Genomic DNA, 26,519 nt, shown 5'->3' with positions numbered 1-26,519 from the left:
ATTTATTCATAGATTATGTCGCAATACTCTACACAACATCTGTCAGTGTTAACAAAACATTAGTATCGTTGCAGTGAGTCTTTATGACGTACAGGGGATCGAGCACACACAGCATGAGCATACAGAATTAATAGTGGGCAAGACTATTTGGTGTGAGAGAGGTAGCTTGGCCTATTAAAAAACCGTTAAATACCAAACTACAGCTAACCTTACCAATTATTGTTAGGTTGACAAAGGAATTCCAGGAAAAAAATTAAAATAAAATAATCAAATTTATTCACAACTTTCATACAACATACAAAACAGCAAACATTCAAATAAATAAAGGCAAAACGACTAGCAATGGACACTTATCGAGGGGAAGAAATCCAACCTCCAATAAATAAACCTGCTTTCATTGGGAAGTAATACTGGTTAGTCTAGATAAACATTTATTTTGATTTCGCTTACCTTATTTTAGTTTTATGTTAATCAACTTATTCTATAGAAGTAGTTTTAAGGCTGTTGATTGTATTGCCTTTAAGATCACTTTAGTAACCCTATTTACACTTAACTCTATATTACAGCAATAAACTGTATTGAAATATGTTGTTCTTTGTTTTGCCATGTACAGTAAATAAGGAGTTAAACATTTGAAACTGAAGTTTAATTTACTAACAATAAATTAAGGTAATTTTCTCTCAATTTAATGTACACGATAAGTATGCTAGGTACAAACCAGCAAACATAAAGTGCTAAATGTTTTGACTTTGAGTCTCAGCATATTATTCTGTAACTGCAGTTTTATAAGTTATTTAAAAGGGAACTTTAAGAATATACAAAAAAATTTAAGAAGTATAAATAAAATCTATTGTCAAACCAAATCAGTTGAACATGAACATTGTGATGAGACATATTGGTTTTTGCAACTGTTACGTAATAAGATTTATTAATATTACTATCAGATTTATACAAATTTATACCCTTTAAGATGACACCATAAGTTTAAAACCCCATTGGATGGAGCACTAGGAACGGAATTATAACATATTATCTATAAATAATTATAATGATAGAGTATCATGGGATAATTATTTGTTTCTGTAAAGAAAATTACCTTTTTTCAAACTTGATTCGATCCATAACAATTATTTACACACATTTAATGTACATTTCAGGTACATTAAAACCGGTAAAATTTGATCTAACTAAAATTGTATCACATTAATTCTTTACAGAACATGAAACTAAATAGGTACAAATATAAAATTGTAGAACTATGGAATTTGTACTTTTTCAGACTGTTAACCATTAATAGTTAGGCAGGTAGCTGGCCTAAAATGAAATTCAACAACCTACTTTAAAATGGCAAAACTTAAACCTTAATTCATATAAGATAACAATGTTTAAACTAATACTTAAAATATAACAAACATTAAAGCTCACCATTATAAGTTTGGCGTTAACAAATAAGTTTGTCTATTTGTTTGTGCTGAATTAAAATCAAATAAACATCGTATAGTTAAACCTAGTGAAAAAAAAACTGTCTTTTACTATTATTCTTTACAAAACTAAAGAAAAATAAAATTAAAACTAGGCGGCCACGGAAAATAATAAAAAAACACTGATGTAGTATGAGTAAAAACCCAATGACGTGACAAATCTAGTAGGCCTACTGTACTTACTTGTAAAAAATACAGTTAAATGTAGTATTGAGTTGCTCGAATTTTGCTCGACCTGTCTCGAATTTTGAAATAATTAGGCACTTTACTGGATTATTAGTTTTGAAAAGACAAATTGTTTGCCATTACACAATTTTGAGTGTTCTCAACTCGTTTTTTAGTTAACAATAAAAACAACGATGCTGCCCCATCAGTGACATAGCCTATTATGATTTTTTTGTGTATGTGTCCAACCGATTGACACATCATCTCTCTGATCCTGTCACTTCACAATAAAACATTCAGTCATTTTTATTCATATTCTGTAAATGTGAAGCTTAATAAGCACCTACCATGCTTGTTTAAAAGTTGTTCATAATTACGTTGTTTTTTTTTCAACAACTGACATTGTAACCAACAACTGGTGAATTAACTTCAGAATCGGAGGTGCTGAATGAATGAAAAACTGGCAGTACAAAAGTAATTCCAGTATCAAGTTGGATTTGGAATTAAAATATTTAGAATCTCCACTACGAATAAACAGCGATCAGCTTCGATCTGTTTTGATTAAACGGCAGAGTAAAACACGTTCTCAGTACTTGAGTACTGACCCAGTTTGTCTCAGTAACTAGTACAAATGACCCAAGAACCCAAAAAAATACTAGACTCGTCACATCACTATATGAAACTGGTGTTTGAAAGTAAGTTTTGGCAGAAATGTCGCTGTTCTCGGGAAGTTTACAAACCACCTCCACTTCTCTCGACTGAAATCTTCTTCTTGAGAACATCTTTTTCATGTTGTTCGTGTTCCATTTCCGCCATCTTGGCAAACCGGGAGTAAGCGATGTGCCCAGACTTGATAGCTGACATCATCTAGATTCCACAAATATTGTAAATGATTTGTTAATGACAATCATTATGGTAGTTCAAGAATATAAAATATCACGAAAGAATCCAAAATGTGTCTACAAGATAAGTATTTAAAAATATTATAGCAGATTTTTTTTTATTGATGATTATTTTACTTTAAATTTTCTTCCAAATTTTTGAATATTCTAAGTGCCAGGACTTTGTTAGGTTTTGAAAAATGAGCATTTCTTTATCCTTTGGAATAACACGTTAAGTGCGGTTGTACAATGGCCGGCCACGTCCAGTGGCTAATGTGCTGCTTGGTTGAGTGTGTAAAGCATTTAAATTTAGTTTCATCCAAATGAGATGCATATATGTACTGCGCTCCTGTCATTGTGGGTGTAGTTTAAAAGAACCCAACAGATAACCGATAGCAGCACTAAACAAAACTGCTAGCAGGATCTCAGTATTGCTAAATGGAGGGAAAAAGCGGCGACAAAAAACCCAGGTACGCCATCAAAAAATACCGCAAAAAAGGCGCCAAGCACAATTTTGAGGTTCGGTTCCTTCCACAATGCTACACTACAGTAATTAACTAAATCCAAGACAAACCCCCGTTACCCGTGTGAGGCTAAGCTCACACTGGACCAATACTTTAGAGTTAGGAATGCTACGTAGTTTGTTGCGCGCGCCAGTTCCGCACTACATTAAATAGCTTAGGCCGCACTCAACGTGTTAAAGGAATTACCCTCATCATTAGAAGACAGCTGGTTTGACCAACTTGTTAACTTATTGAATTACCTAAAAAAAAGCAAAGAGTAATAAATATAATCAAAACATCTCATTGATCAAATAAGTCACATTTTTGTGCAAGGTCAAATCTAAATTAATTATGCTCAAGATTGTTTGGTTCATCCATGCAGGCATTTGTGTTGGCACATTAGTTCAAATTATCTCATGCTTCCTTAGATTGGGATTAAAGATAGATCATAGGGTTAAACTTAATTGTGCATTTATGTCAAATGTCTTGCATTTCATTTGAACATGTACAATATATAAACAAAACATTTGACAATTGAAAAAGTATTTTATTATTTTGCAGGACCAATATCTTCAATACATTTTCATTTTAAACATTAAAGTTAAATTCCAGCAAAAGCAATAAAGCTCGATGCAACATGTTAAGCCCACTAGCTGAACACTGGTACAAAACCCTTTTAATACAACAACTTTTTCATCACAACAACCCAAAAATTGCACATATTCCTGAATTCAAAATACTGCATTTCATTCTACAAATTTATGACATGTACATGCAAAAGGTTAAGTTCATGCAATGAAAAATCAACAACACTAACATGTAAAGGTCTTCAACATAATCTAATATGGTGACAAATGCAATATCAAACACACACTTCTTATTTGGAAGTTTGTATAGAACAGGTGCAACAAATTAATTGAACAACAGACTCAAGCATGAACATGAACACACCTGGAGGTATTCATCCAGTTCAACCTGGCCGTTCATGTTTGTGTCAATCTCACGGAGAATTTCGTGAAGCTCTTCACCGGGAACATCTGCTTCTCCAAAGGTCTGCAACATACTCTCTAGTGTCAAAAATTTCTCAAATCCTTGTGTTGAACAATATCACAAATGTGGCAAATCCCTGTGATGAACAATGTCACAAATTTCTCAAATCCTTGTGTGTTGGACAATATCACAAATGTGGGAAACGCCTGTGATGAACAATGTTACAAACTTCTCAAATCCTTGTGTTGAATAATATCACAAATGTGGTAAATCCCTGTGAGAACAATGTCACAAATTTGGCAAATCCCTGTGATGAACAATGCCACAAATTTGGTAAATCCCGGTGATGAACGATACTGTAAACACTATAGCTAACTGGCTTGCCGAAGTCCTGAATAGTTGTCTCTCAGTTAGATGTTGACTGTGTCAACCTGTTACGAACCTATGCAATCCCTATCTGCTAAGTGCTTAGATTTCATAAGTAATTCCAACTAATCAATGGCCTGTAAGAGATTGCCTGTAATTCACAATCTAGAGTTTTTTTAAGCTAAAACCATCCAAATAATAGTTCACGAGATGAAACACAAAATCATGTCACTTATGACAACAAAGACATTTATTAGTGTTCCAAAGCATATAATTTTGGATTTGAAGGAAGAGGGAAAAATGTAACACACTTTCACACACACCTTAAACTGCATAAATATTAAGAATACCTAAACTGCCAGATGCTAGCCAAGAGGTTTGAACAAGAGCTAAGAAAACACAGGTATAACCTATAACCAACCATTAAATTTGTTGATCGTTTGGCGCCAAACAACAGACACTTGTAGTCTTAAATCTTTTCTTGCAGACCTCATCCCCTAATTTATGATCCTTTTGGATAACTTTTTTAACAATATAGACATATTGTTTTATTAGGAGGACGAAAAGAAAAGAGAATCCAAGAAAAAATCCTATAAACGGATAAAAACAACTGATTGACAACACATACAAGCTGTACAGTTATTTCTTTCTGCTCCATCTTCATTGCCAGACCGACAAACCTACCATTTGTACTAACTGATCCTAATTCCGCCTGCTTTCACCTATTCTTATCCTTGACAAAAGATACCTGTGCAACACGGAATTTGATGGACACAATTAATATACCTAGTAATTATAATCTTAACATGGTGAAAACATAACAGGACGGAAACAAGAAGAAAACTTGATGAAATGAATGATGAGTGAGCTGCACCCGTAAGCTGTACGTATGACACTTAGGCACGAGTCAAGTTTTACCTGGATATAATCCTCAAGTCGGATCTGATTGAAGTAAACTGGAGACGTTTCATTTACAAAGAATTTTACTTCTTCTTCACTATATTCTAACCTCAAATCCTGCAATCATGTCTCATTAAATACACAAATACCTTAAGTACTACTTAATGTGATTTACAATTTTTAGATAAAAATGCAATTGTGAAGCATTTAATTTAATTGATCTAGATTGTTTAATGAAAAACCCAGATTAGCGTGGGTTAAAAGTTTTTTTTCTCGCAGAACAAGTCTTCTAGTCGCTTTCTGCAGAGTATGCAGTCAATTGGCAGATGTTAGACAATACTGAGAAATCATAACATAACACGGAAAAGGAAAACTGACATGATACTTTGTAGTACCGTAATTTCATAGCCATTTTGACCCTTTATTTTGGAGGTAATTTGCTAACTTCAGAAAAACTGCTATTTTTGGATGGCACTAAGTATTCTCGGATTTTCAGTAACTTGGTAAGCAAGTCCTGAATTTGGCAAAGACCGGTTTAGCGGTGTTGTCATAAAAGATACATGTCATAAAAGATTCATACGGATTCTTTCGAAACATGTCTTGAATAAAAGTTCCAATCAAGTAACAGATTAAATACCAACACAGTGATAGAAAATCAAAATGTTTTTAGTTAATAAGATATAGATATTAAGATGTTCAACATATTTTTAAATTAATTGTTTTTCTAGTAGACAAGTAAAGATAAAAACAAATTAATTGAAGTTTTATATTTTTGTTTTAGCTATCTATACTGCTTTAAACGTTTAAAGTGGCTAATCCATCTGAAAGCAGTTCCATCTAACTGCCTAGCTCTGTTCTGTTCTCCTTCCTAGCTTTAAAACAGCTATTTTAAATTACGCATTCTCCCCAACATAAAGAAAATCTGTTTGTTATGTTTCTCCAAACATGGAATCAAATTCTATGTCATGGGAAATACTAGACAATAAAACCTACATTATTTCTTTTTGGGATTTAAAAAAGGAATAGATTTGAGCTAGCTCACATGAGAAAATTTAAATTAGAGTCTAGGGGCTAATAAATACACAATAACTATCACTCCAGTTTTGAACTTTTTCTGACATTTCTGATTTCTCTTCAACCTTCTTTCTGAACAAGTCCTCATCAGGACAAAATAGCCTCCCCTCGACAATAATTTTCTCAAGTAAGCCAGTTGAACTATATATCTTTTCAAAAATATCCTCAATTGGCACTTCTCAATAAAAAAATTTTCGCACCTGTAAAATGTCCTTAATAAAATATCTTGGAACAAACAAAAGATACTATAAATGTGATAGACTTGAACCAACCTTTAGTCCTCGTCTGATGTCATTGATGGACACGTAGCCCTTGCTCTCCTTGTCGATGATGTTGAATCTCTTGATGTACAGCTGAATCTCTTCCTTGGTCAAGTTGATGGGTATCTTGTCTCGTGAAGCGCGGTTCACCATCTGTCCCATCTCGTTGTGTAGGAACTCCACTGCCATGTCAAATTGTTTCTGTAAAAGATTTTAGATTTATTAATCAGTAAAAATTGGAATTGCACTAAAAAAGCCTACAAAAGTCTTCCTGTAGATAGCATGCATGTGAAAATTGTATAAATACCGGCAAGACGCGTAATGTTTATTTCTGTATGTATATAGTGGTTGTAAATACAAACATCGCTTGGTGGGATTTATTGTAAATACTACATAAATACTGCTGAAGATGAGCTGTAATACCCTCAAAAGCGGTACATTATGAAAGATAACTACGTTTGACACCTTCTGGCATACCTACTGATTTTCATCTATAATAAAAAATTGTAATAAAGCTTATTATTCAAGACATGTATTTTTATCTTGATATCGCTTTCAAATTGATTAACATTGACACCTTGATATTGCAACTGAAAAGCCCAGAAGTTTGAGATAAAGACAACAAGCAAGCTTCTTTAACGTTTTCAACAGCAAAATACACTGTAATTCATAATTAAAGTTTACATTAAACGCGTGGTTCTTAGCTCTTCTATCCTAACCATAAAATGATTCTGTCAACATCCGTTCCATTCTACCAAAGCACCAACCTTTTTCTCAGCTTCATTCCACTTGAGTTCTTCAGCCATGATGTCGATGATACCTGGAAGAGCCTCTTGCGCCGCCTGGACGTTGAGGAACGACAAACGCAGTCGTCGCGCGATCATATCAATGGCTGACATAGCGTACTCTCGTACTCCGTACCTGATCTGCAGACATAGGTGAGCTTGAAAATATTGTTTTAATGTAACTGACTGGGAAATTTGTCTTAATTTAGCTACTGGTGTGTTGAGAAAAAATATAACTGATAACTAAGTTCAATGTCTTGGCAACTCTTGCGTGAAGCAATAAGAAATCTAATTTCACTTGATGACTGTAAAAAATTTGAACAAACTCATGTAACTTCTGTGACATGATGAGCAAAGCTTTGCAAACTGTTTGTACACAATTCATTGAAACTAAGGTACAGCACTCATTGATACTTCAGTTTTATTTTGCATAAAAACATTAAGAGTGATTGAAACTGTGATACCTACAGCTAAAATTATTGTTCAGTATTGATATTATATGTCAGAAAAAGTTGTGTATACAAGAAATGTTGTATTGTAGTGTCAGAAGCCAATTAAATTGAATTATTAATTAAAAGGGCTACAACACAATAAATAACATTTGATTGGCATAATTTCTACATACATAAGACTCCCTCTTATCCGGACACTTTTTAACCGGACTGCACTCGGCGGAAATGACATCTCTTTAACCGGACAATTTTTATCAGCACATCGGTTTAACCGGACTAGATCGGCAGGCTGGTCGGTAATGAAACCACTGTTCTCTTGGGAAAGATTTCATACCAGTGTTGACGTGTCTAAATATAATGTTCTTCAAATACTATATACAGTATGCATTTAAACAGTCCGTTTTCACGAGTTTTTGGGGGACGTTGGTTTAACCGGAAACCCCATTATCCGGACTGGCCTCGTTCCCGAGGAGTACGGATTAGAGGGAGTCTACAGTAGTAATAAAAATATCATAGAAATATTTTACAATACAGAACATTGCTAACCTCAGCATCAATGTAGGGGAACTCTGGATGTATCTTTTTGCCGATGATGGGCCAGCGTTTGCCGGTCAGTGCAGCCAACTTAGCTACAGCAAACGCTCGGTCTCCATAGCTGTTACTGAGATGTTTAGCAACCTAGGATAAAAAAAACCACTTGTAATAATGTTAAATCTTAGACTAGCCATACAACTAGACATTAAATCACCATGATAAAGCTGTCACCATATTTATATCAAAATGGACGTAGTTGAAATGAGCTACCAACAGATTGCGCTGATGTAAATGGCTAATTTCTGTCACATATGCATACTTTTTAGCCAAGTCAAACTGACAGGATGACTTTTTGTGTGCTATGGCATCTTCTATGACACATCAAATATCTCAATAACAAATAATAAGGTAAAAAATAGAATCAAGAATTTAATTACCATAGACCTTTCTTTGTACAAAGGAATAGACATAGTCATAACAAATACAAAACTTTCCAATATAATAAATAAAATACAAAGTTTACAAAATTCTAGGTTAATTAAAATATGACAAGTCTAGATAATATGGATCATGTAGATACAAATCAAAATTCAATACAGTATTAACATTTGTTTTTAGAAATTCACGGATATCAAAGGATTGCTTATCAACCATTCACATAATTTAGATTTAAATATCTGGAAGGATACAGTTCAGGGTGAATCAGGTAATTTATAAAAGAAAAACGTATGCAGTTTAGTCTATGACTATTAATTGCTACTCTTTTTAAGTCTATGAGCCGGAATGTCTAACTGTAATTAAGAATTTTAGACACTAGCGCAATCTGTGACTCACTCACTGAACTACGTTCTATTTACTGTTTCGTTATATAACGGGAGGATGAGTTATTGTTTATAATTATATCGTTTTATTTGGCTAAACGGGGTTTTAAATAACTGAAATAACAATAAACAAATTGTAAACAAAACACAACATCTACAGTGCACTGGACAGAACTAACGATGAAATTGGCTTCTGCTGTTCCATAAGGATTGGAAATCTACTAAGGGAGATCGTTTTATCCATGCTAATAGTCAGTGGTTATATTGTATAGTATATGTGGTGTAATGCTTAGTTTAAGAATTTAACATTATAAGATCTGAGACAGAAAATAGCAATGCTTCTAAGTGCTTTACTGAATTTGGTAGGTCTTAATTGGGATTGTGATGTCCTATGGAATACACTCAGATAAAAACAGACAACAAATGGTTTGATGTCTAATAATATGTCACACGTTACAAAGCTTATTAGGTGTTCAAGAAATGAGTGGTTGGCCCAGCGAATTCAGAATAATAATAGAAGGGGAACAGGGAGTGTAAGTTGTCGTCAATTTTTACCAGCAAGTCAAACTCTGCTTTAGATTGGCTGTTACCAGGGTACTTATAATGTATACAAAATACTATTCCAGGATGTGAATTTGCTAACCTAATACAAAATGAAAACATACAGAAGTTGTTTTAAATGTAATGCATATAAAACTACTTTAACAACAAACTATTGATATCCACTGATATATATATATTATTTTACCTCAGTTTCCAGTCCAAAGTCTTGCACCAGACGTATATACATAGTGGGGGTCCAACCATGGGCTCCTTCTATCAACAGCCCGTCCGTCTGACACTCCATGTGAGTTGGCTTTAGATTGCATGCTAAACAAATATTTTAGGTTGCTTTAAAGACTAGTAAATGATTTTTCTTAGCGAGTTTTGACTCCAAAAAAAGTTTCATCATAATGTACAACAATTCACTTTTTAAGGCTTAAAGCGTCAGGTAATCCAACAAAATGTTTACAGAATTTAAAGAGTAGTAGTTTTGTCGTACTTGCATTTAATTTCTAGTTTCCCATGTAAAGTAGTCTTGAGAAGATGCAAAATGAATAACTGTTATTGAACCATATTATTCAAGGAATATTTTGAGGACGTACTCTAATTCTTGTATAGTAGTAAGTTTGCAGTAGTTTTTTTTTTGTTAAAAGAGGTTGGCGGCCTCTTTTAACTTTGCATTTGCCCATCCACATAGACTAAATGCCATTTCGTGGAACGTATACACAAGTTCAAGTTTGAAAAGCACTTTGGCTAATACTCCGTTCACAAAATTTAAGCGGTTTGAGGTGAAGCGATTCCATCCCCTCCACTTCACCCTAACTAAGAAACAACAGCAGGCAGCTGATATGTACATTAAGCTGAAAAAAATTGTGAGGGGACCCAGGAATCCTTCCCCACAGCCAAAATGTTGTGAACGGACTATAACCAATGGTTTTCAATGCAGGTTCTAATAATAATTAGATTGTTTAGAAGTAGGTACAGTATTCAATCTTGATATTACAATAATAATATAAATTCTATACTTTAATACTTTTCATTGAAATGGCGACCATACAAAGTACCGGTAGGTATTTTAAGCCAAATATGAATGGAGATGTATGTAGGATGAGTGGCGTGATCTTGTAGTCTTGTTGACTAAGGCCGACATATTCCTTAGACACAGCTGTTAATTAATAGCTTATACAGCTAATGGCAACTAAGGGACCTACAGTTTATAGTGGAATCCGAACCACATTTTTGACTTGGTATTAACGAATTGGTCTAATTATCAGGATAGTACTGCGGATAGTTGTGGTACTCACTAGTGCGGAAGTAATCCACACCAGGGAGCATCGCATCCACAGTGCATGTCTATTAATATCCACAATTCGTGACCTCCTAGTAGCTGGATTACAGGACGTGGCTACTGCTTTTAAAATGGGAGTCCTCTAATAATGAGTAATTTATTACTTGAGAAACCTATTAATTTTTACTTTCTCGATATACATGGATCTACAGCTCAAGATGAACTTCAAACTTCAGCAGGTATCATGACATAGCTAATTTACATTGGTGATTGGCAGGATTTGAACCCAGCCACAACAGAAGTTCTGTGCTCTAAATACTAGTCTTTAGACATATAAATACTAGTCAGTCTAGATTTACACATAAAACACTACTAATGCATAGTATCCATTACAAAGAAATAGGTCTAGTTTAAACCAGCCTTGAATGTTCAAATATTTGGCAGAGACGAATCAATAGATGAGCCAAGTTTAAAATAGAATTTGAACACGTGGATCCAACCAAACAAAGTGATGTCGAGAATCAATCAATGTTGCATCATTTGGCAATAAAAAGTGACATTGAGCTAATCGTACATCTGTACACACCTGTATACACAACATTGTAACAGGATAACAGTTTTGATTGGATGAAACGTCAAATTTATTTGTAGTAAATTACAAATGAAAACTCTTCATAAATAAGTTAGTCATTTGAGTGGATGAGATTGTCACTTAGGCTAGTTTGAGTTGCTGTACAACCTGACACTATTCGATGTATATATTGTACAAAATAATGAATAAAGAGTTTTAATTGAATTGAATTGACTGTAAGATATTAAGTTAATATTTTTGCTGTAAGGATTTTCGTTGTGCCAGGGCCTTGTGTTTTAAACACTTCAAAGTACTATTTCAAAAATGCAAGTAACATTCTTTACTTGTTAGTTGTTTATACAATTTATCTACAGTTTCAATATATAGCATAGTGGGTTTTCCTAAAGTGTTAGTATTGGGAAACATGTTGGTCTATTGGTAGAGCGCGGGACTTCAATCCCTAACAAGTCCCGGGTTCAAATCCCACCAAATCACCAATGGATTCTGATCCAAGTGATAAAATGCCAAAATCTTTAGATCTGACTTGAAGTAATGTGAAAAACGAATCCGAGCTAGTGCCTAGCGTCCTAGGACAAAAAAGTATCAGTATTTTGATTACTCTTTTATTTTAATACAGTATCAAAGAATGAGATCAAAATAAATTATAATGTTTTTAATATAGGAATATATTGTTTCTAAGACGCTCTAACTTTCAGCCGGTATCATATATCAACCAAAAACAATACAACTCAAATCGTAACACTAATTAACAAGTGATTTTACTTTACCTTTTATGGTTGCGTCAACAGCCTCAGCCGCCATGGCTCGGTACGTCGTCCACTTGCCTCCTGCGATGGTTACGAGGTTTGACGGAGAAACGTGGACGATGTGGTTACGAGCGAGAGACTGTGTGTCAGCTTTGTTAGGGTCGGATACTAAGGGGCGAATACCACTCCATGCTGATAAAACGTCTCCTCTGCGTACTGTGGGAATGAAGAGGTGTTATAGAAGATTAGTTTTGAATACTCTGCATTTGGTTTTTTTAGAAAATGCATGTGGCTAAGGTATATATTGAGGAAAGTGAAACGGACTAACTAACTGATCTAAAACAGAGTTTCAGACCGATTATGGCACACAAAAGGATCTCAACACATTAAACTTGATATTTAATCTCCTCAATGTTGGCTCCTTCAAAAGGAAAAAAACGGAAAAAAGGAGCAAAACATATGGTTTAAGGTGTTTAGAAGTTGTATGTGCTATAAACTAACTGGAACTCTTTTCTTATGAAAGTTAGCTGCGTATCCATTCTTTCTTCTTTGGACTATTAGTAGGCTAACTGTTTTTTAATTTCAATTACGCAGTTAAAATTTACCACTCACCCTCAACATCAGGGTTCAGGTAGTTCTTAACCTCAGTAAGGATGAACTGGATTTCATCCTCTGTTGGTTTGGGATGATGTGTAACGTCGCACGGGAGATCGGTTGTGCCTGCGATGGTGTTACGCTGCCAAGGCAGGAAAAAGATAACTCGGCCGTCACTAGTGGCTGGGTCCAGCAGACCCATCTCTGCTGGGCTGAGAACAAACATTTTACTTGATTTCTCGCAATATAAAAATTGCATTAATGAGTCACAAAAAGGTATTGTGGGAAAAGAAGATGAGTTTGTATGCAAATGAGAATCCCTGGAAACAAAACTAAGATAAATTTTGTGTAAACCTACTCATGGTAAGCCACTAATTGCACATTGAAACAAGTTTCTGCACCAATTTAATGCCTTCTTCAGGTTGTGTGTGGACAGAGCCTATTGTAGTCATCTTCTGCTGAAGCACTTTGAAAAAAGGTCTTGAAGATTACTAAAATAGATACATTCATAGATGTCCTAGTATAGGCAAAGAAAATAATCTTGTGTAGGTAAACTGGACCAATTTCACAATCAGTTAAGACTCTGACCACACACAAGCCTATGTCATCAAATCAAATAAAATTTTTTCAGCCAAAGTTGGCAATGAAATGCAGTTATGTCATATAGAAAATAACACACTTCATCAAACAGTTGTAAGGCTAGGGCGATTTACATTGTAATTCTAGTACAGTATATATTCAATGTTACAATACTAAGTTATTTTATTTTAAATGTGGTTGTTCTATCATACTTAGTGTCTACTCTACCTGTAGTATCCGGGCAGTACGATGTGCACGCCAGAGCTCGGGCAACAGATCTCTTTAACACTAGAATCGTCCATCTTCCGTATTGAGTCAGTGAAGGGACCTGTAGCGTTGATGATCGACTTGGCTTTCACGTCCCACTCCTTGCCTGTCAGCTCGTCTTTTAAATGCGCTCCGCAACACTTCCCTTGGGCGTCCTGCGTTCGTAAAAGTGTTCTATTTGTATTTTTTATTTCAAAACCCCTTCAGGGTCAAACCAGAATCCAAATTTGAAGGCGAGCATTATATACACTTAGCTACCTAGTAACCCTGTTCCGCAAAAGCCACTAGACACACAAGATTGGGGAATCAGATATATTTTGCAAAGTTTAATTTTCAGCCAATAAGTTTTAAAAAGATAATTGACAAAGGTAGTATTGAAAAACAAGATAATTTGGACAACCAATACATTCAACATCCATTTGAAACAAATACAGTAGGCCTAAGTAGGTTCATTTGACTTAATCGTAGGCTAACCGGGATGTCTATGAGTAAAAAAACTAAAAACATTATGAAAAAAGAGTGTTTAGATTAAACATCAATATATATATAAATTATCTAATGGTACCTTGATAAGAGAGCAGACTCGAACGTGATTGGCTACTGTCGCACCATGTCGAGTCGCAGTCAGGGCAATAGCTAAGCACATTCTTGCGTCGTCTTGCTGGCCTGCGACAACATTTTCCTTTTACACATGATTGAAAACTTAAACAAACATAAATCCTATTTGAGAACCACATCAAACTGTGTCTCCAATAAATAAAATTTAATCCTGACCTTCAGCAAACTAAAATCTTGGTAAAATTAAAAATATTAGTTTTAATCACAATAAAAATGGGTTGTTTTTAGGGATGGACGAGATTGGATTTTTAGTTCGAGACGAGACGAGACGAGATTTTTTATTTCTCATAAAATTTCGAGACGAGATCGAGACGAGATTTCTTTTCTCATACACAACGGGAAATGCACGTTCGAAATTTTTACCTGATTTTGTAACATTGTTAGATGACTGTTTAAATACTAAAATAATGATAATAGGCAAGAATATTTACAATCTTTCATAAAGTAACATCAGCATAACATTTTTTTATTAATCACGCCTAACTTATTAAAAATGCCTACGATTAGGAAACATGGTGATATCAGTTAGGATAGAGTTGAACTTATCCTAAAATAAAATAAATCATAAAATAAAAGCAATATTAATTTTTATAAAATAGTTACTTGTTTTGACTTTTTTTATAGTAATAAAACATTCCTCACACTGCTTACACTTAACAAAACTTCTCAAATGTTATTAAAGTAATATTATTAAAATAATGAAAGTAATATTTACATTAAAAGAATTAAAGTAATATTTACATTAAAAGAATTAATTAAATAAGAACGCCTTCGAAAAGGAAACGCAACTACAACACGCTCCTGTATTGCGGGTATTGCATTGACTTTCTGCAGGCGTTTTTAATTTTTTTTTTTTTTTTTTTTTTTTTTTTTTTTTTTTTTTTAAATTCTCGTCTCGATAAAAATCTCGGCCAAAAAGTAATCTCGTCTCGTGTAACGAGATTGAAAATTTCCCGAAAATTTCCCGAAATTTCGAGACTTGACCATCCCTAGTTGTTTTTGACACACAATCTTGTTTTAGTCAGAGAGCAGATATACACTGCCTAACAAAAGATGATTGTGTTGATATTTTACAACCAGGCAAAGCATAATAGACTTATGCTACGTTGCAAAGACTATAGAACTGTCTGAAAACCACATGTGGAAACTACACGAAACATAACATCAAATTGCAGACTGTGATGTCAGCTAACAACTTTTTTTGGCGCAAAATTTGATTACCAAGTATATCCGACTTTCAAGAGCCAACTGCATAACCAATCAACTTAAAATAATAGTATTTTAAACATTTAACGTTCGATCCCCCTCTACGTCAGCTGACTATTCATCGTCGTACCGTCGTAGTATACAATAGCGCCACACAGTTTGTCTCCCCGCAACATCGGAAACAATTCCAAGGTGTTCTCTTTGTTGACGTAGTAGGAACTCTTGACTGTCTTGGATCCGGCGACCAAGTCATAGGCTTTGATACCCACCCAGTAGTAAGGCACTTGCCACCATCTGAAATGAAGGGAATCGATTATAAATATTCTTATAGTATACACTCGTTAATCTTTACTATTATAAAATTGAGGTGGTGTCTGTCTGGGCAGCTGTCACGACTAAAATACCAAACCAATACAGCTAAAATTAATCACAAATATAGTACACATATCTAGGAATGTCTTAGACCTAATTTACTTCCCTGAGTTGCTTTTAGGCTACACCCCTTGGATGTCCAAAGTTTTGAGGTGAGTTTTGAAAAGTAAATATTAATAATTGGCCTCCATGGAAGTATAAGAAAATTCACAGTGTTTACCTTTGCATTGACATTTTAATGTAAACAACCAGAACTGCCTTAATGCTTATTAATTTTACAATTTCAGACAGCTGATCCAAACAAATTATTTATTCTAAAACTTTGTCATAGATTATTTTTTCTAAAACAATGTCATTGATTATGGATATAACAAACCGTTGCTGTATCAATCCAGGCTCTGCTTTTGATTTATTACAGTGTCTTAAGTTATGAAAATAATTTTATTGATATATTTTCATGTAAGCAGTAGGACAATTAGAATGTAGGTTAATTTTTTTTGGTTTATTGGCTTTTTGTTTATAAATTCAAACTACTAAACAAGGTTGGCAGCTAGTTGAGTATATTTTGGAGCTGTGGCAGTGAAGAATATCTAAAGATTCTGTCTAAAAATATCCATAATTACATGGAAACAGACATACAATTGAAATAGAGAGTCAAGGAGCTATTACTAATTTTACCAAGTAGTTCCCCTCTTCAATTTTGTCATTTGGGCAGATGGTCATGATTAGTAATTACTAAACAATGCTATAAAAGATTTAATCACTCATTCATATTAGGGTTCAAAAACGTCCAATTGTATCCCATTTTACTTGGATAGGCCTATATTGAAAGTGACGTAAACATTTTTCTGCCAACTTCAAACATTTTCAATAATTAATCTTTAGAAAAACCTTGATAGTGATATGAAACTAAAAACAAGTTTCTCCTGAATTCCAGAATAATGCGGTAGAATTAAACAACAGACAAGATAGCGAGTTAAGGTTATGTGTGACGCATTGCCGAGATCAATGACCTTGACCTTGACAGCCGCCTACACTGATAACTCAAGGTCAACAGATTACTACTCAACTGCTGATCAAGTGGTCGGTTACAGGGTTCCAGATAAACTTTTGGGATCAGATTTTTTCAATGCAAACAGTTATTAAACCTGTGTTACCGATTATGTTTCTTGGCTGTGAAATTATTTATCAGCTCAGATGTTTTGCTGAGCAGTTCACTTGCTTATAATTTAAACCGCACATGCTGCTAAAAATTCATGTGAGTTTGAGTTTATCACTCAAGAAAATTGGGTCACACAATATCTTTTTAATCAATAGTAATGCCAGACAATTTTTACTATATATAAACAGTAATAAGCACTGTGTTAAAGCGTAAAAAATACAGTAGTAAGACATTTCATATGGTGTTTAGAGGTGAATTCTCCAAAACAGGAAAAGTTAACCTACAAAAAAATAGAAGTAAAAAATGTAAGATAAGAAGGTAAATAAAACTGATATAATGTCAACCTCCCTTGAGAGACCTATATTTAATTTTTTTTGTTTTTTATATGGGTGGACCACTTGAAATACCTCAAGCAACGACTACATTCAGTAACAAATTGGTATGCTATTAATTTAAAATAAAATTACTAACAATAATGGTATGTTCCTAGGTTAGTTTCTTAGACTTCGGTGTGAGAGGTATTTGTTCAATCTCGCACATATCCACAAAAAGGTGATCTTGAGGGATTAAGATCTATAAAAGTGTTTGAAATGTTTGCTTAAAAGTGCCATTAGTGCAAACAGTAAAAATAGCTATTTGTTTTTTACCGAGCAAAACCCTGGTTTTGAAATCAAATAACAAATTTTGGTTACGTTAAATATTATATTTCTTTATATTTGATGTAATTGAAAATCTGTAAATATGTGATCAAGTTATTCGGGACTATTTTAAAGACAACTTCTGCACAGTTTGTAATTCGATCCCTTCCGTAAAAAAAATAAAAATAAAAAGTAAAGTACAAGACACCTATTTTAACAAGATGACCCTCTAAAATGTTTAATTTCTCATGTCTTTCAATTTCGTGCATTGTAAAACTTATCTTAGTAATAAATTTACTAAAAGGTTTTTAGAAAAGGAAAAAGAGAAATCAACAAATAACATCAAATTAAATTAAATAATGCCTTACAAGTATTTTTCCAATGCATTATTCCTCAACATTTAGTCATTTACATTATAAAACATTTTCTAAAGCTGGTAAAACAGAAGACAATAAGGGTAAAAAGATTAGTTGAATTATGTAACAAGTCTGAATTCTTATCACCACTTGCCAACTGCATGGCTGTTATCTTATGACCTCACTTGTGCTAGACACTATCACGGCTATCAACTCCTTTGGTACTACAAACATTCCCAAAGAAATTGAAACTATGATAGTGTTGCATTTGAACTAACTAGTAAAGGCACAAACTTTCTGAAGACAGTTTTCAAATGGACTTGACAATGGAAGATAGCCCACACATAGAAAACAAACTCTTAACTGATTTTACAAGACCAAAATAAAATACTATATTTCAATTTGAATTCTTTAATCTATTCAATTTGTTCATTTTTCAACCAATGAAAATTAATGCACCTTGTTGTTTATTCGATACTATGTCTAAAATGTTGCATACTTCCCTGAAAGTAGCTTGATTACGACACCAATTTTAAAACTTGATTTCCCAACCTATTGTTGACTATCTTACCAATCAACCTATCTTTGAACTATAAGCATGTACTTGCTTGCCATTGAGACTACAGATCTAACAAAATAATAAATCTTTTAAAATCCGAACAAAGTATACAAACAAATCCATCTTATCGTTAGCGCTTATTGAGTAAACCTCGGGTTGACAGTGAAACGAAGCCCTTTTTTTAACTACCGGTATCTAACTGCTTGTATTAGTATAGTGACGTTTCACTAAAAAAGAAAACTACAAAAAAGAAACATTTTTTTTCAAACAGAAGCGATATGATATGAACACTTATTGAATAAACCTCTCGGCAAAAATGAGGCGGAAGCAATTTTGCCAATACGTGTTGGTATTAAGGTATCAAATAAAAATTACCTAAAATCAAGAGACTTACTCATATGAGCAGTATGACGTACAGTGATTACCTAAACTTTTGTGATGACAAAACAGACACATTTTGACTCACTTGTACACAGGCAGCATGATAGGCAAGGGGTGTGTGAGATGAGGAGCCGATGTCAGCATGTTCGTACGTTCGTGGAGAGCTTCCTTCACCATTCTGTACTGCTCGATGTCCAGGTTCAGAATGGCCTTCTGCAGGTATCTGACTCCACCGTGGATCAGCTTCGTGCTCCGGCTGCTCGTACCAGAGGCAAAGTCATCCAACTCTACCAGAGCTGTCTTCAATCCTGCGAAAAAAGGATAAGTACGGAAACCTTAATTATTTACATGTAGATTCACGTTATCCATCTGTGTATATAAATGACCTGCAAAAATGATCGTGTCACCTTACCAGTTTAAAAAACGATATCAAGCACTTTTGTTTGCTTTGTATTCTAAGCTCTGATCAATCCCATTAGTTTATTTATTTTATGAAGTGAGTCCTTTTTACATTACCCTTTTTTAGAGAAAATCATAAACAGTAGCATGTTACTTTGACATTGAATACCCAACTCTTATAATTGGGTATTTACACTGTACTATGCTTTACAACAGTTATTTTGGATTGCAGATTACAAAAGTAATCTCACATAAACCGAAAATAAAAATATATCATAGTATAATTCAACCAGTATTAACATATGGAGATGAAACTTGGATTTTAAATAAAAAAGAAGAAAACAAAATGATTGTTTTTGAAAACAAAATTTTAAGAATGATATATGGACCAATACAAGAAAATGGAGAATGGAGAAAAAGGCATAATAGGGAGATAAGGAATATGTACAATGATTATGATGCAGTAGCACACGTGAAAGCAAGGAGAATAAGGTGGGCAGGACACGCACTACAGAGAGAACGAGGTTCACTACTAAAAGAAGCAAGTATAGGAAAGCCAGAAGGGAAACGACCATTAGGAAGGCCCAAGAAGAGATGGTGGGATAGTGTTTCCAAGGACGTCAGAGAAGTGGGGGCAGAAGTGGAAGAGGCAGAAGATCGAGAGAGATGGAGAGCAGTTGTTGGTGCGGCCAAATCCCGCCTTGGGCATAAATGGCCATGGGAGTGAGAGTGAGTGAGTGATTACAAAAGTATTATTTGTGAATCAAACAGTTTTCAACCCCACAAAAAACAGGTTCAAATATTTTTGGCTCGAGATCACAGAAAAAGTTGAAATCCTGATGTTGAATTTGATAAACTTGAGTAAACCATCTATCCAACTATTCATTTTCTTCTAGACACTTATACAACAGACACAGGTATTCAGGTGTAGGAATATACAATCATTAAACTGAATATCTAACAATTTGAATAAACAGATTAAGATTTACATTTATTACGTATGTTACTTTTCCCCTTCCACCTGTGCTGTAATTTATGTTTGATCAGGAAGTAATTCATGTTTAGTTTCATAGTGCCTTTGTTTTGTGTCTAATTTACCTCTAAACTTCTGGAAAACACTATGAGATTTTTACCAGATTGACATTCTCTGGTCTATACTTTACTTTCTTTCTTCAGTATAGCAATGTGTTATACTGTTTAAAGGCTTAAAACAGTTGTAGTTCAATTTAACTAAATTGTCATTGGACTGAAGAAAAGTAACACAGTAACCTAAGTTTCATGGTAAATGACAGTAACATAGGTAACCTAATGGTTCTTACAAAAGTAAAACGGAAAACCTATATTATATTTATGATAATCCAGAGGCTAATCCAAATCAATCCTGCGACCAGACAGTAGCATTACCTCTAGTGACAGCATCCAGGGCACAACCAGCACCGGTCGCTCCACCTCCGATAATGAGGACGTCAAACTCAGTCCCACTCTGGAGGGACTTGATCTGCTCATCGCGGGGAGGCAGTGGCCGCTTAGCTCGTAGCTGCTTTGTGGGAGTCGCTGCATGCACGGGCTGGCTACCCTGTAAACGCAGTCAAATATATTATTTCGATCTTTTATCAGTACCAAAATGAGAAGTCTGTTTTTCAATCTTGATAAAACTAACTAGACAATATTAGCTTCAATTTTCTAGGAAAATAATCCACACTAAGATTGCTATATAAGCAGAGGTGTAGTCGTAAGTTTTGAGTGTGGGATCACTCACCATTATCTTGAAAGATACAGGGGTTGTACCAATAAGTTGTATAGGATTTTTAGAAAAACAGACCGGGAAGCTGTTCCCACACATTCTCGCTTCACAACACCACTATAGGCATAATCCTGTTCATTTGTCAACCAAGGTTTCTGCCCCATTTCAACACAAAAAGATAACAAACAAATAAATAAAACAGCAGTGGAAATGCTATTATTAGTTTTACGACACTTTCAGCTGATTCAAACTATAATAAAATTACCTATGTGTTTTCTAAAACTTTAGTGTTGATTATTCCATAGATTAATCAACACAAGTAGACTTCTCATACTCATCCCATTGTAAATTTTGAAGCTCAATTTTGGTGTCTAGTTCATGTTGGGGACCCTGATTCTTAGGGCCTAATTTCATAATTTGTGCTTTTCTGTTTGTTTATGCAACTAGAAGACCAGTTATTGTTTATGATTAGTTCATTTTACTTGGTTAAATAAGGTTTTAAATTAGTTAAATCACAAGAAACAAATCGTAGACAAAACACGACCTCTAAAAGTGACCTCTAAACCGGACGGAACTAACAATAAAATTGTCTTTAGCTGATTGATAAAGATGAGAAATCTACTAAAGGCAGTTTAAATAAGTTTATTAATTATTTGAAGATGGTATGGACACTACGTGTTACGTTCACACTACAATGATGCATTTATGATGATACTGGTTTTCTAAAGTGGTTTCAATGCAATAACTTTTCCTGACAAGGATAATACTTAAGTACTTATAGTAGGCTTTAAAAATAAAAAAAATAAAAAAAAATTTTCAATATGAAAAGTTGTTTAAATTACAGTTTAGTTGTAAATGTTGCTATCAAACACTTTTTAAAACATCTCCATTTTATTCCTAGTTCATTCAAGATCGTCAATTCACAATTTGTCAGCCATTTCCTGCCGTTATCACTCAACAGCTGAGTGCTAAGTGTTGTCATGAGATAAGCTGTTCATTGAAAACTGGGAGATCGATCAGGATGAAATTAAGGCCAGAGATTAGTTTGGGATTATAAAGAATGTCATTATAAATTTTTCTAAAATGGAAAATTAGAACATTCAAAATTTATTTTGTAGTAAATAGGTAGACTTTGATGGATGAAACTATTTTTGCAAACAAAGTCAAATGTATTGGGTGCTAATTTGCGGGTAAACGCATAAAATATTCATACCAACAACATGATCATTTTAACAATGTCTGCACCGCTTTTTTAGCCTATATTGAATTTTAAGGTGAACATCGCAACCCTGAACGCAAAACCAAATTTTAGACCAATTAACTTTGGAAATGAAACTTCACCGTACTGTGTGAAACTAAATATTAACCCAAACTAACAGGCAGCCTAAAGAATCCCAAATCATTATTTTATCGACTTAATTATGAGAATTTGTGACTTGCCATAGTAAATAAGACAGAAACTTCACTGGAAATAATCAAACCATGTAAGTTTCCTGTGTAATTTGGTTTTCAAAACATCGACATTTGCATACATAAATGAGATCAGCTGTTTATATTGTTGCAATTTTGTGATCTAATGATATTTTAAGTCAGGGGCCTGTTTCATAATAAACTACAAACTAATATTATTTATTAGTAAATCAGCTGATTGTATATTTGCATCTCACAATAGATTAATCTACTACTTGTTAACAGTAACTTTAAAACAGTTTCGTCAACTTACAAATGGGTTTTCTCCTGTAAGGAACCATGTCGTCAGGTAAGCTCCCGCTCCTACTGATGAACAGACTACGGCCAAACGTTTGAACCTAGACGCCATCCTCTACAATCTTATCTGCAACGAATAATAAAATAATTATTTGATTATGACTGTAAACTTATTTCACAATGTTTAGTTGGATGACACTGAATCTTATTTTAATCTGTACTAAGGTTTAAACTTGAGAATAAAACTGATTTAAAAGTTAAAGATAATATATTCAGTTATATATACCGTTAAAAAGACTCAATATACAAATTGCCATGTCTAACAGTAATTAACAGTTGACAGCATGCAATTAAGATCATTAAACTCTGAAATAATCGGGAAAAATAAAAAACCTTGTAAACAAATAAAGATTATAAATTATACCGGTAGGGGAATAAATCTTTACTCGGAAAATTGTTCTAATTTATATTTAGAAACTGTCACTTAATTTTGCGTGCATAGCCTAATTTGTTACATTATGATGAAAATTTAAGAAATTGACTTAGGTAGAGGTTAAGCTGGTACTAGTACATCGAATTAGCAAATAATTTTCCAAACAAAAGACACACAAATTAAAAAACAAATTTTAAATAGTAATTTATCAGGATAATATAAAGCTTTAAAAATTAGTTGCTGTAATTGGACGTTCTAGAGTTAATAATGTTAATAGTGTTACTGTATACAAATTATTTGTTAATTATACCTATTAACTGTAAATTAAAAATATTGATTTTAATAGATCTAAAATCTCACAATTTATTGATACACACAAACTTTTATCTTTATTTATCAAAACACTAGACACAACTCAAAAGGTAGATCCTATTGAACACAGTTAAACCAGATAAAATAAAATCATTACCGGTACCAAAACTAACTACAGCACTTCACAAATCAGTGGCAATGTAGTAACAGAGCAAAGAAGTTATCTCATGGCATAAAAGAGTGGGGCGACAATCACTGGGAATGATAACAAGAGAGAGCCGGACATCGTGAGTCAGTCATGCATCAAACTTGTGTTGTGGTTGTTCATTCGTGATAAACACGTGAATCCATAAAAAATTTGATTTAAAATGTAATTCATTAGCGATTTGAATTGCAAAACTTTTATGGAAAAATAGATTGGAATAGTTTGTTAATTGGCATTATGTATAGGGAAAGAAGATGGTTAATAGTTCTATTCTAGTAGTTTCTGTTTTTTAATTCAAAAAACAAAATCTTTTCTTGTTAAATAAATTCAAGGGACGTATGAAATTGTCAGTGAGTAATTCAACAGTAAAAAAATGAAACCATATCATAAGTTTGGTGTGATAAAAAACAACCACAATAGTTGATGTAAAACTATAAATCTGGAGCTAAACATAGTTCATATAGGCTATTGTTTTATGGACATCTAAGTTTTAAATGGAATTTAAACATTTGGATGGGAAAACATGATGAATTAATTTCTTACATTAACAAGGAAACCTTAGTTACTTGCAATGGTTTACACCTGCATATTAACTGCTACAAGCTACCATTTTAAAAGGATCGCAAATATACCGAATTCTAAGTAAAAATCCCAATGTTAAGAGTACCTTACTAATATTGTTCATTTTAATCTTATTTGATCTTATTTAATCTTATCCCGTGTGACTTAGGCAAAAATTTTTACGTGCTCTTCCTGATGAGACAAACATTAACATTTTGTAACAACTAGCAAACTAGCATTTTGTATGTTGAACATAGCAGGTCACAATGGTTTCTAAGCAATATTTAGAATGATGAACCACTGCAATAGGTTATTGCTAAAGAAAGGGGTATTTAAAAGAAGAACTCTTTCAAACTTATTTATTAGTTTAAAGGCTTAATTACAAGGAACATTTGACAGGGAAAATGAATTTTAACTCCTGACAAATAGGTAATCTAAATGTTAAACTAAGCTCTAGGCCTATGTATTTTTTGTGTCTTTTTAAGTAATTTAAACAATAGGCTATGAAAAGTCAACAACCATACTAAAACTGTTGTTTCTTGCAAGACGGAGGGGCGTAACTTAAATTTAAGTACATTGCATTTTCTAATGTACTTTCCCCTTCCTCTTGCACACGTTGATTTAAGAAGGGCTTTTGTAAATACTTGTATATTGATCCTTCCAAAGGACATAATAAAATAAATCTAACGAATAAACTAAAATTAAAAACTGGATATTTTTTGTTGCCTAACATTCAATGGATGTTCGATTAACTTAAATAAAACAGCATTCTCAGAAATATCGGCAGTGCACCTAATAATCTTTCCCTAGAATATAAAAAATGTAGGCTAGATTATGTTATGTAATATACACAGTCTTATATGCTACAGTCAACAGTGATGAATGAATCGTAGTGTGGTTGAAAATAAGCCACAGTTGTAGTGCACTTGAATAACTGTCAACATCAATTACATAGTGAATAAAAAAACTTAATAGCAATGGGACAAAAGAACTAAGTTACAGTAAAACAAAAGTTATTGACAATAAATGATTAAGTAACTCACTATCGCCCAACAGCCAATATTGGGGACTTGGATAACACCATAGATCATAGATAGTAGGTTAGTCTATCGTTGTGCAATGTGCGATTCTAGGATTGTACGGAATTACGACCTAATTGAACTTTATGACCTTGAAGTAAATGTAACCTAGCCATGTATGAATGAGACAACTATAATTTCTTAAATACTTCCTCAGTTAATCAACGCTGGCTTCAAATACATTTATAGCCAATTATTGCAAGATACAGTTGTTAATAGACAACATTTTAAGGTTCTACTTTACCGGAATATTGAACATAAACAGCCAGCAGACGACGAGTAAGGAGTTGCAGACGACAAGCCCAATGTGATGGTGTTGGTTAATATCCGCCAAGGTACCAACATAAGAGACCTAAATCATTCATTTGAAAAGCTTTGTATATTGTCTTAATTAACTATTATCTAGTACCAAAAAATATTTAGCAATTCAGATTATTTGCGTCAAATTAAGATCAAATATTCCTCTAGTATTCATACATTTCCAAAAAATTTCAAATTATCTGGTAAGCGAATACCTCCTGAAAATAACTGTAGACCTCATATAGCACTAACTTTTTAAGATTTTGCATTGATTTCCACTGCTGGGGGGTGTCCCATGGTTTTTAAGTTCAAGGTTAATATATTGCATTGTAATTAGATAAGGCTGCATTAGATCTAGACATTATTTTCTGCACGAACAAGACCCATGCCAGAAAGATTTCCTTGCCTTTCTACTAGTGGTGAAAATTTTTGACAAATATGCAAGTAAGTTATTGTAAGAAAAGAGTACTAAAACAATAATTAAAGAGTTCTCGTTGTTGCATGTACAATTCCAATATACTAATAAGCATACCATTTTTGTATAAAAAATTAATTATCTTCCCATTATGTTTATAAAATAATAATGATGTCCTTACTTCTTACACTAACGAGGTCTATTGTAACATATGTTATTTAATGACAAATAAAGATTTATTTATTTATAAC

At 33.5% G+C, this 26,519-nt stretch overlaps 1 protein-coding gene across 3 annotated transcripts; it reads right to left on the bottom strand.

Moving 5' to 3' along the window:
- Nucleotides 1–253: 253 nt before the first annotated feature.
- LOC128999366 (glycerol-3-phosphate dehydrogenase, mitochondrial-like) lies at nt 254–25,883 on the bottom strand. Of its 3 annotated transcripts, none has more exons than XM_054425834.1 (15): nt 25,798–25,883; nt 22,980–23,090; nt 20,917–21,088; nt 19,199–19,421; nt 15,776–15,939; nt 14,387–14,487; nt 13,783–13,976; nt 12,994–13,187; nt 12,403–12,597; nt 9,961–10,082; nt 8,404–8,535; nt 7,388–7,546; nt 6,633–6,821; nt 3,982–4,083; nt 254–2,513 (listed from the first exon to the last, which is right to left on the bottom strand). In XM_054425834.1, the coding sequence occupies exons 2-15, from the start codon at nt 23,073–23,075 to the stop codon at nt 2,379–2,381; spliced, it is 2,178 nt and encodes a 725-aa protein (XP_054281809.1). In that variant the 5' UTR covers nt 23,076–23,090; nt 25,798–25,883; the 3' UTR covers nt 254–2,378. The 3 variants fall into 3 exon arrangements, with proteins under 3 accessions (XP_054281809.1, XP_054281810.1, XP_054281808.1); XM_054425835.1 differs by lacking the exons at nt 3,982–4,083; nt 25,798–25,883 and adding exons at nt 5,305–5,403; nt 25,518–25,717; XM_054425833.1 differs by lacking the exon at nt 25,798–25,883 and adding an exon at nt 25,518–25,709.
- Between the last annotated feature and the right edge of the window lie 636 nt (nt 25,884–26,519).

This window comes from Macrosteles quadrilineatus, unplaced genomic scaffold (assembly GCF_028750875.1).
Source record: "Macrosteles quadrilineatus isolate MER2022 unplaced genomic scaffold, UCM_ALF_1.0 Scaffold_8__2_contigs__length_117827958, whole genome shotgun sequence".
NCBI lineage: Eukaryota > Metazoa > Arthropoda > Insecta > Hemiptera > Cicadellidae > Macrosteles > Macrosteles quadrilineatus.
Note: the sequence above shows the minus strand (reverse complement) of the source record. Positions and strands in the feature narration are given on the sequence as shown.